The sequence below is a fragment of the Somniosus microcephalus genome, chromosome 5 (genome assembly GCF_052327205.1).
Source record: "Somniosus microcephalus isolate GS21.2 chromosome 5, FLI_Smic_1.0, whole genome shotgun sequence".
NCBI classification, from domain to species: domain Eukaryota; kingdom Metazoa; phylum Chordata; class Chondrichthyes; order Squaliformes; family Somniosidae; genus Somniosus; species Somniosus microcephalus.
In genome coordinates, this window is record NC_140991.1 from 119,908,390 (window position 1) to 119,922,181 (window position 13,792).

The 13,792-nt window shown below is 43.0% G+C and overlaps 1 protein-coding gene across 1 annotated transcript in view; it reads right to left on the minus strand.

Annotated features, from left to right (window-relative positions):
• Positions 1-2,782: 2,782 nt before the first annotated feature.
• spmip7 (sperm microtubule inner protein 7) overlaps positions 2,783-13,792 on the minus strand; it is a 121,457-nt gene continuing 110,447 nt past the window's right edge. The window contains exons 5-9 of the mRNA XM_085988133.1: positions 6,813-6,886; positions 6,454-6,495; positions 6,263-6,370; positions 4,834-4,941; positions 2,783-3,708 (exon numbers count right to left, since the gene is read on the minus strand). Coding sequence (XP_085844259.1) covers positions 3,582-3,708; positions 4,834-4,941; positions 6,263-6,370; positions 6,454-6,495; positions 6,813-6,886 — 459 coding nt within the window. The 3' untranslated portion in view covers positions 2,783-3,581. The remainder of the gene's footprint in view (positions 3,709-4,833; positions 4,942-6,262; positions 6,371-6,453; positions 6,496-6,812; positions 6,887-13,792) is intronic.

The window sequence follows — 13,792 nt, forward strand, 5'->3', positions numbered from 1 at the left end:
GATGTAAATGCCTAATGAGGATCTCCACTATTCTGTGCCAAGAAAAAGTTAGCAATTCTGTTGAGTAAAGTTAGCTTATCATCTGACCCACGAACAGAATCTGAGGAGCTCCCAACTATAAATCCCAAGAGATAGGAAATCACATTGTTAAAAAAAATTATTATTCAAAATTAATGCACACTATGATATTCCATGTTAAACCCCTTTATTTATAGCCCTACATAAAGTAGCTCTTTAAAACAAAATCTGTTCCCACTTTCAGTATGGTTTCTTTCCCCATTTCTAGGTCACCCTGCAGTAAGTATCGGTCTATAAACCCAGGGCTCAGACAGGTGATCTATTGTTAGAAATTTACCAACGTGAAATCTATATGCAAGCTTTCATTACCTCAAGACTTGACTTCTCAAATGCACTCTGCACTGGCTTCTTGAGTGCTGCCTACACAAACTCCAACTTGTCCAAAACTCCACTACCACATCCTTTCCCACACAGTCCCACTCGCCCATCACCACTAGTATTACCAACCATCATTAACTCCCTGTCCCCCAACAGAATAAATGTAAAACCCACCCCAGCCATGTCAGTAACCTCCTCTACCTTTATGGCCTGGCCTATGCACTTTAATCCTCCAACTCTGGCTTCCTGTGCATTCCCTCCACCTACAACACCACCCGCCCCCCCACACACACACCCTGCAACTGATGACAGAGCTTTCAGCCATCTTAATCCTACTCTCTGGAACTCCCTCTCTAAACACTTCTCTCTCTCCCTGCCAGTAAAAGCTGCCTCAAAACATGTCTTTGGTCATCTCACCTAGCTATTACTACTGCCCTGCATCCACTTCTTCTCTGTGAAGTGCTTTGGGATGTTTACTAGGTTAAAGGTGCTATATAAATGCAAATAATTGTTGTACGAAGGCAGCTTGAAGTGATTCAGTAATTCATTTTTCATATCTTTCTATAGGGAAGCAGCTATGGCCTACTCACCACTGTTGGAACTATACAAGTTCAAAGAATTTTTAATTTTACCTGCATGTACAATCAAATTCATGAGCCATTACAGCTGTCTCCCAAACAGCCTGTTATGCCACCCAATATCCCCAAAAAAGAGCAAAGCACAATGGGCGAGATCTCGCTGGAGCGGGGCATCTCATGGCATGCCCCATTAGTTAGACTTTTTTCTGCACCCTTCAGCTCAAAAATGTTTTACGCCATAACTTGTTGCAAGTGTGAGCTGATAATGGTGTGGCAATGGCAACAGGGGGTCGATCTGGGACTTCAGTGACTGGTGGAACCAACAGTACATCTCCTTAACCAATGAGATTTAAGGATTGAGAAAGAAACCGAGGGCGAATTAAGAGTCAAATCAGATATAGAAAGAGAAATAAAGGGGGTCATTTTAACTCCCCAAAACTGGTGATTTTGGGTCAGGTGGGAAGTAAACATTTCAAACACAAATCCAACCTGCCTTAAACCTGTTCATTTCCAGTTTTAACAGAGGCGGGACGAGGGTCGGGCGACCAATCTGCTCTCAGGAAGCGGGTCGGTCGCTAAACCTTTTAAGGAGGCTGCCTACCTCCATTTTAACAAGGTTTCTATTTTTAACTCATGTCGGCAGGGTTTCCCTGGCATCGGGAAATCAGCAGGCTTTGGTAAGACCACATGTGGAGTACTGTGTACAGTTTCGGTCTCCTTACCTAAGGAAGGATATACTTTCCTTAGAGTGGGTGCACCAAAGGTTCACTAGATTGATTCTTGGGATGAGAGGGCTGTCCTATGAGTAGAGATTGAGTAGACTGGACCTATATTCTCTGGGGTTTAGGAGAATGAGAGGTGATTTCATTGAAATGTATACAATTCTTAGAGGGCTTGACAGGGTAAATGCTGAGAGGCTGTTTCCCCTGGCTGGAGAGTCTAGAACTAGGGGTCATAATCTCTGGATAAGGGATGAGCCATTTGGGACTGAGATGAAGAGAAATGTCTTCACTCAGAGAGTTGTGAATCTTTAGAATTCTCTACCCCAGAGAGCTGTAGATGCTCAGTTGATGGGTATATTCAAGACTGAGATCGATAGATTTTTGAGCACTAAGTGAATCAAGGGATATGGGGATCGGGTGGGAAAGTGGAGCTGATGTCGAAGTTTGGCCATAATCTTCTTGAATGGTGAAGCAGGCTCGATAGCCATATGGCCTAATCCTGCTTCTATTTCTTACGTTCTTAAGTAAAAAGAGGTGAGAAGGGCTGGATCCATCAGGTAAGTGTATTTGCAGCACTGCTTGTGGGCTAGGAGGAGCATGAGTGTTTCCTCCAGTCCCAACAAGATAACCCTGTAAACCACCCCACCTGCACAATCTCCCTCCGACTCCTCCTGCAATCACTGACACCCACATCTCCACGCACGATCTTCTCCCATGATCTGCCATCTTCCCCAACCACCTCACGATGTCCCTTCGCGATCTGTCAGCCTCTCCTCCCCTGCAATCACTGACTCCCCCAATCACGCTTTACCTACGAACCCCCACCTCCCTGCACTACCACTAAACCTACCTGGTCCACAGCTGTTGACAGGCAACCAAGCCAGTCAATCAGGCTGGCTTTCGGGCGCAGAATCTGGGAAAAAAAATCACACACGCCCTGGAGATAAAACTCCGCGATGTTCGGGGAGACCTGCACTTCCGGGTTTCCCAACCATAACACCCCCACCACCCCAACTCCAAAATTCTGCCCCAGGGGCCAAAGAGAGGGAAAAAAGATTGCATTAAGAGAGAAAAAAAGACAGAATGGAAAAGTAAGATTTTTTTTTAATTTGACATTTTTTGAATCTCTAAGAACAATTTACCATTTGAAGGAATGAGACTCCACTGTTTAAATTGTTTAATTTCTGGGCCAGAGAGGTTGATTAGCATTGCATTAACAATGAACACATCATTAAAGGTACTTACGCTGTTAATTACCAGAATTAACTTTCTCTGGCAAGTTTAATGGGTAATTCAAGTGACAATCCAGCAAGCTCTTAAAAATAACAGGGTGGCTAAGGGATGAGATGCCATTTGTGCAAAGTAAATGGTGGAGCAACATAAATTGACCAGTGTAGCTCTTAATCCCCTGAACTTGCTGGCTGATTTGCACATTAATAACGCATGCGTTGCTAATGCACCATTAGTTTTCCAGCAAGATCTGGCCCAATGTCTCTATTGTTTAATTTAGACAGGATCAATTCTTCTGCTTGCTACTCAATGGCTCTTGCTGTAATGTATGCATACATGGATGTGAAAATCAGGCTCAGCTGTGATGCCTCCAACAGTAGAATAATCTGCCGAATATTCACTGTTCAGGCTCACACATGAAGAATGGCCATTTGGGTAAGCCACCAAAGTACTGTTGTACCTGTAGAACCATAACCTGGCAAAAGTTAACCTTCAGGAGAAAATGGGAGAAAATTGATGGGACAAAAAGAGGGAAGTTTATAAAAAGATTAATTTCGTATTCTAGAATTAAAAAAGGATTAAATCTACATGCAGTCACAGTTTTCACACAGATCTCACATGCAGATATAATTTCTTATACGTATTTATTTATAAACTACTTTTTATAAAGTGCTTTGGATGTTTTCGGATTAAAGGGATTGTAAGGTGAAACTGTTGTCATCGTCTTAGCAAAGGGTGCTTGATGCCTATATTTTGACTGTTTTTCAGTGCCGTGTGGAATTCTGGAAAAAGAAAAGTCAAGTTATGATTATGATGAACCTTGGTACTGCACTTCAACCCTTCTCCCTGCACTCTCACCAGTATTTATTAGTACTTGCTCTGTAAAACAGGAACTTTGGCAGGCCAGAGATAAAAAAAGGAAATGCAAACATTCTTGAAGATTAATCATTTTTTTTCAGAATATTTGACAGTGTGCATTTTGGTGATCTAACCATATCAATCAGGAAGGTAAAATAAGTCAAAAACTAACTTGTCTTAGAATAACATTTAGGTAGGATTGCTATATTGATTTTTAAATCAGTATTATCAGTGAGATTGGATTCTTAAGATAGATATGATTTAAATTAATTCAAGTTAAGTCAACCAATCATAGAGGAACATTGACCTTGACCTTGATTCTCTAGAAAACCTCGTATTCATGAAGTTCAGCTTTTCCATCACCAGATGGTGATGTTGTTCTTTGGAAAACCAATTTGTGACTAAGCACACATATTATTGTAGGTATGTGCAATGCCCCAGCATTTCCACTTAAAGGCAATAACAATTTGGATTTTAAGGTTAGCTTTAGTTATGGTACGTGTAGCATAGTTAACATTTACATGTTAAGGGATGTTATTTAAAAAGTAATGGCATTTTTAAAGGGCAGTGAGAAGCTCTTCAATAGCAGCTGGTATCCAAAATTCTGGTCCTGTGGTGCTCCCAATGCATATGGAGCTCCACAAAAATATTTAAATTAGCTGACCATACATTATTGTGCAAGATCAGCTCAGCAGAAACCTGGTGGGTGGGCAGTTAAAATTGCCCTGGCTCTTACCTGTCCGAAAGCCACATGATTGCAACATTTGCAATTTTAACCTGCTCTCCTGAGCAGGCAGCGAGGTCACGTGTCTGGAGCTAACAGGGTCCCTCTTTACATATGCCTGTTGCGGCCCAATTACTTAATTGGGAACCGACAGTAATTTTAACTCAGGTCTGAGTGGGAATCCACCTGGAGTTAAAATCAGGGCCTTGAGCTGACCTCATATAGTGTGAAGCCAGCTCATTTCAATATTTTTGTTGCACTCCTAGCATTACATCATTTGCCACTATGTAAATGACAAATAACATCAGTGAAGTTAACTACTTACCCATGTACTCGTTCTGGAGGTGGATGGAACATTTTTGAAACGTTGGATTTATTAGGTTCTGTGCCAGTCCATTGCCTTTTACCTGTATAACCAGGTATATTTGGGCAACTGAAGATAGGAAAATAATATAGACAATAAGTAACATTGCTGCTGGAAGAATAAACTGAAACAGAATCAAATCAAACTTATGTAAATAGCTCTTTAAATCCAAAAATTCAGCAGATTTTTAAAAAGTTTAAGCATGATGCCATTTAGTACCACATCCTTCGACAAATATGAAGGAAATAATGACAATAAAAATTAGAATTCTAGTTATTGCTTCACAATCTAAATATATATATGGCCCGGAATTTGAGGTCAGCGGCAAAGCAAAGGCGTATGAACTTTGAGGACTTCGGGTTTTCTGACATTCAAGTCAAATCAACGGAAGTTAGTGGGGATCAATGTTCCCTCTTAGTCTTTTGGGTGCGCCCCCCATTCAAAATATAGCACATGTGGTTTTTCACATTGGAAAATCGGTACGCTGGCTGCATGGGAGGTCCCGAGAGCTGTGCGGCAGCTCAGCTTAAAGGGAACATTGGTGGGGATCCCCTAGTGAGAGCTGCTGTGACGCCAACAAGCTGTCTAAGCAGCCAATCAGAATACAAAATTCTCTCAGACAGTGAACAAGGAAGTGAGTACGATCTTAAAATGCTAAATTTAAAAAAATGTTAAAGAGAGCAAAACAAAGATTGGGGCTCTCACATGGGAAAAGGCAAACCTGAAATAAAGATGGACAAACTTTAAAAAAAAATTAACTTTCTTTTAAAGTTTCTTAAAAATTAAAATTTTTATTAACATGGACAAATTTCAGACTGCACAATATTAAAATTAGTTTTTCAGGCCCCTAACCGTTGATTAGCAGTCAATACGCTGTTAAAACTCAGTTACACCTAACCCCTTTGGGTCTAATTTTTAGTGGGGAATTTAACAGTGCACTTACTGCAGAAGAGCCCAATTTTTCGTCAGTTTCCCTGATTTGGGTGATTACACTGATTGCCAACTCTGTGTGCGGGAGGGAGGAGGGAGATTATGGCCCAAAGTTGTGGTCAGTTTCAAAGGAGGAATGATGGCAAAAGCTGCCGTCATCCCAATCGCAAATTCCAGGCCATAATCTCAGTGCAGTTTTAGTCTTCAATTTCTCTACTTCTTTCACTAAATGGTTCAATCCCTTAAACTGAGTCTTATACCAATGTAGCCATGTACTGTCCCAGACAAATAGAATTATCACTTAAATAAACAAACGCTGGATCCCTCATACACCTTTGAAATTGTGAAGTAATGCTTTCCGACTACTTAAAGGATTTAACAGTAACTTGGTACAACACAAAATAGAACTAATGTAAAGACAGCTTTTATAGTGCTTAAATATGACATTTTTGATACGTACTATGTTGTATCTGTATGTCGTGGCTTTTGGGTTCGAGGTACAGTGAAGGGGGTAAATTCAGTGTAAGGGTTATCCACATCCTCTAGATTATTACCACCGACAGAACCACTACCAAAGAAAAAGTAAAAACAATGTTACTTTGAGTCCATCAGGAGAATACTCTTCAATCATTGTAGAACGAGGTGCCTCACCTATACAGTGGAATTTGATGAATTCTGGGAAAAGGACTTGTACTGTAAAAGATGATAATCGAGTTATTTCTGCAGAACTGAATTAAAATCAGGCTCTTAAGCAGCTTCATTTACATAGCCAACCACATTTCTAGGGTTCCCTTTATTATGTTAAATTTAAGTACAGTAACTGAAAGGTCTTTAAAAAATGTATTTTTCAATGAACCATACATTCTATTGACACATATAACAGCCAATACATAGGAAAAAATAAATGCCATTTTCTTGAAAATACTTGTTAGAATCATGTGCAAGAGATTGGTTTGAGAGTTGAAGTAGAAAGATTGATTTTAATAGGTGATAATAAGAGAATTACTCACAAGTTGATCGGTTTAGCTATAGCACTTGAGGGTCGAGATTGAGATTTGTCCCAGAATCCGAGCCCACTCACAGCCTAGGAAGAAGGATAAATAACTAAATAAACTTTCCACACCTATAGATAATCGTTCAGCCATTTACATTTTACTATAGAAGGGAAATGTGCTATGAACATTCCTCAACAACAAGCTTTGTCTATGGTTCACACAAATCAGTTACAAGTGCTCTGAACTTAGCAGCCCAATTGAGCTGGTAAGTAAAAACAAACAGGTTTGGATTCAGTTCAATTCTCGTACAACTAGATGATCCTAAATGTAGCAGATCAATACACTGAAAATTGGCAAAAACGACTTTGGCTCCTAGCTCTGCCCACTCCAGCTCTCATATATACTTTAGGAAAAATAGATTACCTCCCTTATAGGGTTTTCACTCTTCAAATGATAGGCATCCTTCACGTATTGTAGGAACTTGTTTCTACAGAAGTCATGTGCTAAACTTGGCTATAAAAATCGACATCATGACGTCATACTGTGTGGCAACACATGGAACCGCCTGCTCCCACCTTATATAAAGCCTCAGGACCTCGACTGACCCAAAGGTAATTTCTACCAACTTCTCTCCAAATCCCTAACTAAACTGAAACAAATTAAATGTAGTAGGGCCTAATATGATGATTGGGAGAGATCTTCTTAGGCAGTCCCTTGGAACCAAGGATGACTTGCTTCCACATTAAAAATGAGTTCTCAGGTGACTGATGAGTCCAATGCGGGACCGACAGTCTCTGTCACAGGTGGGGCAGACAGTGGTTGAAGGGGCAGGTGGATGGGGTGCTTGGGTTGACGTGCGCTCCTTGCGCTGCTTGTGCTTGGCTTCCGCTTGCTCCCGGCGAAGAGACTCGAGGTGTTCGGCGCCTTCCCGGATGCTTCTCCTCCACTTTGTGCGGTCTTGGGCCAGGGATTCCCAGGTGTCAGTGGTGATGTTGCATTTTAAAGGAGGCTTTGAGGGTGTCCTTGAAGCATTTCCTCTGCCCACCTGGGGCTCTCTTGCCGTGTCGGAGCTCCGAGTAGAGCGCTTGTTTTGGGAGTCTCGTATCGGGCATGCGGACAATGTGACCCGTCCATCAGAGATGATCGAGTGTGGTCAAAGCTTCGATGCTGGGGATGTTGGCCTGAGCGAGAACACTGACATTGGTGCACCTATCCTGCCAATGGATTTGCAGGATCTTGCGGAGGCAACGTTGGTGGTACCTCTCCAGTGCTTTGAGGTGCCTGCTGTACATGGTCCATGTCTCTGAGACATACAGCAGGGTGGGTATCACTGCTGCTCTGTAGACCCTGAGCTTAATGCCGCGTTTGAGGTCCTGGTCTTCAAACACTCTCTTCCTCAGGCGACCGAAGGCTGCACTGGCACACTGAAGGCGGTGTTGGACTTCATCATTGACGTCTGCCCTTGTTGACAGTAGGCTCCCGAGGTTTGGAAAGTGGTCCACGTTGTCCAAGGCCTTGTTGTGGATTTTGATAATTGGAGGGCAGTACTATGTGACGGGGGCAGGTTGGTAGAGGACCTTTGTCTTACAGATGTTTAGTGTAAGGCCCATGCTCTCGTATGCTTTGGTGAAGGTGTTGATGATGGTTTGGAGTTCGACCTCCGAGTGAGCGCAGATGCAAGCGTCGTCTGCATACTGTAATTCGACGACAGAGGATTGGACGACCTTGGATCTGGACTGGAGGCGATGGAGGTTGAACAGTTTCCCGTTTGTTCTGTAAATTAGCTCCACTTCAGCGGGGAGCTTACTGAGGGTGAGATGGAGCATTGCAGCAAGGAATATCGAGAAGAGCGTTGGTGCGATGACACTGCCTTGCTTGACCCCGGTCCGTATGTGAATTGGGTCTGTGGTGGAACTGTTGGTCAGGATCATGGCTTGCATGTCATCGTGAAGCAGGCGGAGGATGGTGACAAACTTTTGAGGGCTGCCGAATTTGAGGAGGACACTCCATAATTGGGAGAGATATTAGTGTGTACGTGTGCATGTGCATGTGTGTAAAGGATGTCTATCATTATGGGAATGAAGAAAACTCTGAAGGCAGGTAAACTATTTTGCATCGTCATTCTGGCATCATTCACACACCGTAGGAACCATACCAATGTAGTAGCAAATTAGGGGAAAGGAGGACCAAGCTAAAGAACTCAATCCCTAGTGCTAAGACAGTTCAGCCAAAAACTTTGTCTAGTGCAGTAGTTAAATTAAAGTGATCTTTGATAAACATGCTAGGAGAACTCCACATAGCTTTCTTACAGGTACCATCAATAGAAGCAAGATGAAGGAATCCAGAAAGTGTTAATGAAACAACTGTGATAGACTAAACTGAACTTCTGGGATTCCTATCATTCAGATGGTAACAGGGAAGTATACACTCTACCAAACATTTAGCTATCTGCTGTTGTGTGGCATAGACTTCTCTTAAGACAAATAATTGCTATAATTTCTTGAACTCCAGAGTTCAGGTGAACAAAAAAAAACCCAGCGAACTCTGAGCATTCACATAGTGGAACTTATGTTCTCTATCTAATGGCAGATAAAATGATGGGGGAAAAATTCTCATTTAAAAGACATTAGGCTAACACTGGGGAGAAAACTAGGGTGATTTGTAAGAACTAGTCTTCTTGCAAAATAAAGTAAGATTAACCTACAACTTAGGTCTGCAATTCATTAATCCTGCAAGCCTAAACTAATGCTACACCAAAGCTCTTTTCCAAGTAACAAATCTTTGATCACTCATTCAAAGAGATTTGAAGGGTGGGTTCATTACTTTAACAGAAATGAAAGGAAAAAATAATTTGCATGTATGCAGCATGTTATCATAGCTCCCAGAAATGTTCCAAAGTCCTTAACGTTCAATTAAGTACTTTTAAGTACATTTCACTGTTGTTATGAAAGCGAATGTAGCAGGCATTTTGTTTATACCAATGTCCCACGAACAGAAATGACACCAATGGCCAGCTAATCCATTATTGGTGGTGTTGGTTGAGGGAAGGTTACTAGCTAGGACACTGAGTGAACTCTGCTCTTCAAATAATGCCACTGGATCGTTAATGTTGACCAAATTATTGGAACAGGCAGACTAGACTGGGCCTCAATTTAACATCTCATTTGAAGGACAGCAATTCATCATTATTGCATAGAAATATCAGCATAGATATTCTGTGCTCAAATCCTGAATTAAGATCCATGTTTGGAACTAAGGGAGGCCGGTCTAGATGCAACATTCGTACAGCTCTTAACAGGATCACGTGTAAGAGAAACATAAATTGACCTTTTCTCATTCAGGTTAGAGAGTGGACTGTTGTACTTTTTACTAAAATAGCATTTAAAGACTTTGGCAGAAGAGAAACAGGCATATTTTTTCTCTTATTGGAATGCCTCAGAATCATGGAAACGGATCAAATTGGGGATTGATCCAAATCTACTGCTGTCTTATTTTTCCTTTTTTACTTTCTTGCTTGAAAACTCACCTAGCAACCCGAGTGTAGCTTAATGATTTTCTCTAAACCGACCTGCAACTGGGGATTGGTCGGATGAAAAAGACTGCTTCTTTCTCTGCAGGCTATATCTTAGGCAAGATTTTCCTTACCTCAGCGGGTCCGGTGCGTCGCAGCCCCGCTGCTGGTTCCATGCCACGCTGGAAAATGAATTTATGTTGCTGGGCTTGTTAAGCCTGCCCAGCATGTTTCCCAGTCCAATTAGAGGAAGCAGAACTGGTGATTTCATTCATGACTTGTCATCAGCCTGTTTCTTTAAAGGGACCATGACTGACTTTCTTTTAACATTTATGCTGTCAGTGTTCTACAGCATTGAAGTGCTGCAAACACTGACAATCACTGCACAGAGGTGCAGGACTGCACAAAGGTTCTCCCATGACACCCTCCATATGCTTATGGAGGGAGTCAGAGCACGCAGGGAGGTCCTCTTCCCTTCCAATGGGGGAAAGACATCTCCCCACAAGACCAACGCAGCCTGGTTGCACATTGCACAGGAGGTCACAAACAGGGATGTCGTCAGGAGGACCAGGCTGCAATGGCGCAAACCTTTCACAGATCTCTTTAGATCATGAAACGTTAGTACAAAGCCACGCTCACCTTCATCCTGCTGTGCCACTCATCACATCCCCATCACTCTGCCTTCCCTACCCTACTCCAGCACATCCTTATTCACACCAACTTACCTTGCACCTCCACCCATCCCTCTCTATCTACATTATCACATCCCCATCTCACTAGCCACCACTCACACTCACCCTCATCCTAGTGCAATCATACCAACTAACAACACACAAGGGTAGACACTTGGGTGTTTTATCCAATGTTCATGTTAAGTTTCTGTTAGTGTGCTGTCAAACATTGAAACCTATATTTTAAACACTTTGCGTTCTTGGACAGATTTGTGTGCACCTTTGGAAGTGGCTTAGTGAGTTGCAGTGAATGGTGAGACATAACGGTACCCCCCGCAATGGTAGTGAGTGTGAAAGAAATGGCTTGGACATTGTAGGAATGCTTTATGGTGTTGATGTGGGGTGCTGCCAACCTGGCACATCATGTGGCAGCCAGGGTGTACAGCGTCAAGTGAAGTAAATCTGGCCATGATGAGGCCATCCCTGGCCTCCCAGGCAGCAATGTGGTCGGGTGTTGATGCCCTGTGTCCTATGCAGCATCAGGTGTTTGCGGAGGAGGTTGGTGTTTTTGTTGATGCTGCTGGTGTGGCTGGTGCTGCTGGTGTTGGGTCTGATCGTGGTCAGATTCTGAGGACCAAGGTGAGACTGTATAAAGGGCACCCATGTTGATGGAATAGATGGCAGGTGAAGTAGAGATGACAGACGTACTCTGTCAATTGCGAGAGAGTTCTTCCAATGAGGTGATACTGGATGGAGAGTGGAAAGTGGAAAGCCTGCAGAATCTGTGCTGGAAATGGACTGAGAAACAGGTTGTGGCTGAGGAAAGTGATGATCTGTCAGGTGGGAGCTTTTACTGTACATTTGAAGCTGTCAAGTAATCAGCTGGAGCAATGGCCACTGAACTCACACCTCAGGTTGACAGCTGTGGTCCCCGAACAGTGTGGTACCCGTGGCCATGAAATTAAAGTCAAAAGGTAAGTAAAAAAGCCCGTTAATCATCTGTCAACTAGATGCTAATGAGTTTAATTGGGTCATCTGCTGCTGCCTGTCGGGTCTGCTCACTGCTGGCAGACCTGACATTGGGAAAGGTGCGCTGCGGCGGGTTGACAGCGGGTTCCCGACCCGCTGTCAAAAAAAAACACTTTCTCCATCCGCCCGCCACCAATCCCGCCCGCTGACACCCCGGAAAATCTCGGCCTTTGTCTCCAAGGTCTGGGTCTTCATGAATACACCAGAGATCTGGCTGGGTTGGGGGGGGGGGGGTTGGTGGGGTGGTTGCGGTGGGATTAATTTTAACCTAACTCGCTGCATGGAAATCTCATGGGATCAGGTGGAATACCGGTTTTACATCCCACTCAATATTACTCTTCATTGACTTCAAATGGAGAGTAAAATTGGGCTGGGTGTGAAACCAGCATTGCACCCAATCCTGTCATTTTCTCAACGGGTGGGTTAGGTTAAAATTGCCCCGTTCCAATAGTATGCTTACCCTGGAGTTATATATTTATTTTGTCACAGTGTCAGGGCCCATGGAATGCATCCAAGATATGGTACTCTGCTTATATTCATGCCCTTGTGTCATGAGTCAGGGTGTAAAGTTGTTTAGTTCGACTCTGGGTCCAAGATTCTGAGTTCTACACCTAAGGGTGGAAAACGTTTAGCAACTTGGCTAAGCATTCTTTTTAAAAAGAGCTTACATTTTTTGTCCAATATTTCTCTCCCCCACAAGTTTCAGATATTTGTTGCTATCTGAAATTACTTTGTGTACTAAGCCTGCCAATAGTAAAAGAGCAGAGTAGTGTAATTTGTATGTTCTTTTGGAATAAAACTGTCTTATACCATGAAAAGGGCAGTTTTTTCTTTACCTATGGGTTATTGGGCTGCCTTGAATTTATAGCAAATTCAAATTGGCTCACATCAGGTTTGCATATGAGGAGCAAAGAGCAGCAAAAGCAATGCAATCAAAATATTAAAATAGCTCAAAAGTATTAAATGCCAGTAAAAATCATTAAAAAGTCATTAAAGCTATCTTTATCCTTCCACAGTATGACCAGCTGGAGGGCTTGGCTCTAGATGTTGGAAATTTTGATATTAGAAGCAACTAACCTTTCAAAGCTGGGGGTGGGGCAGGGAAATAAATTGAGTCAATAGTGTCGGTCCTGGGACTTTATACAAGGTAAGGCATCACTGCAGGAGTTCCTCAGGGCAGTGTCCTCAACCCAACCATCTTCAGCTGCTTCATCAATGACCTTCCCTCCAACATAAGATCAGAAATGGGGATGTTCGCTGGTGACTGCACAGTGTTCAGCGCCATTCACTACTCCTCAGATAACTCCTGCATGCAACAAGACCTGGATGACGTTCAGGCTTGGGCTGATAAGTGGCAGGTAACATTCACGCTACAGAAGTGCCAGGCAATGACTATCTCCAACAAGCGAGAGTCTAACCATCTCCCCATGACATTCAACGGCATTACCATCGCCGAATCCCCCACCATCAACATCCTGGGGGTCACCATTGACCAGAAACTTAACTGGACCAGCCACATAAATACTGTGGCAACAAGAGCAGGTCAGAGGCTAGATATTCTGCGGCGAGTGTCTCACCTCCTGACTCCCCAAAGCTTTTCCATCATCTACAAGGCACAAGTAAGGAGTGTGATGGAATACTCTCCACTTGCCTGGATGAGTGCAGCTCCAACAACACTCAAGAAGCTTGACACCATCCAGGACAAAGCAGCCCGTTTGATTGGCACCTCATCCACCACCTGAAACATTCACTCCCTCCACCACCAGCGTACCGTGGCTGCAGTA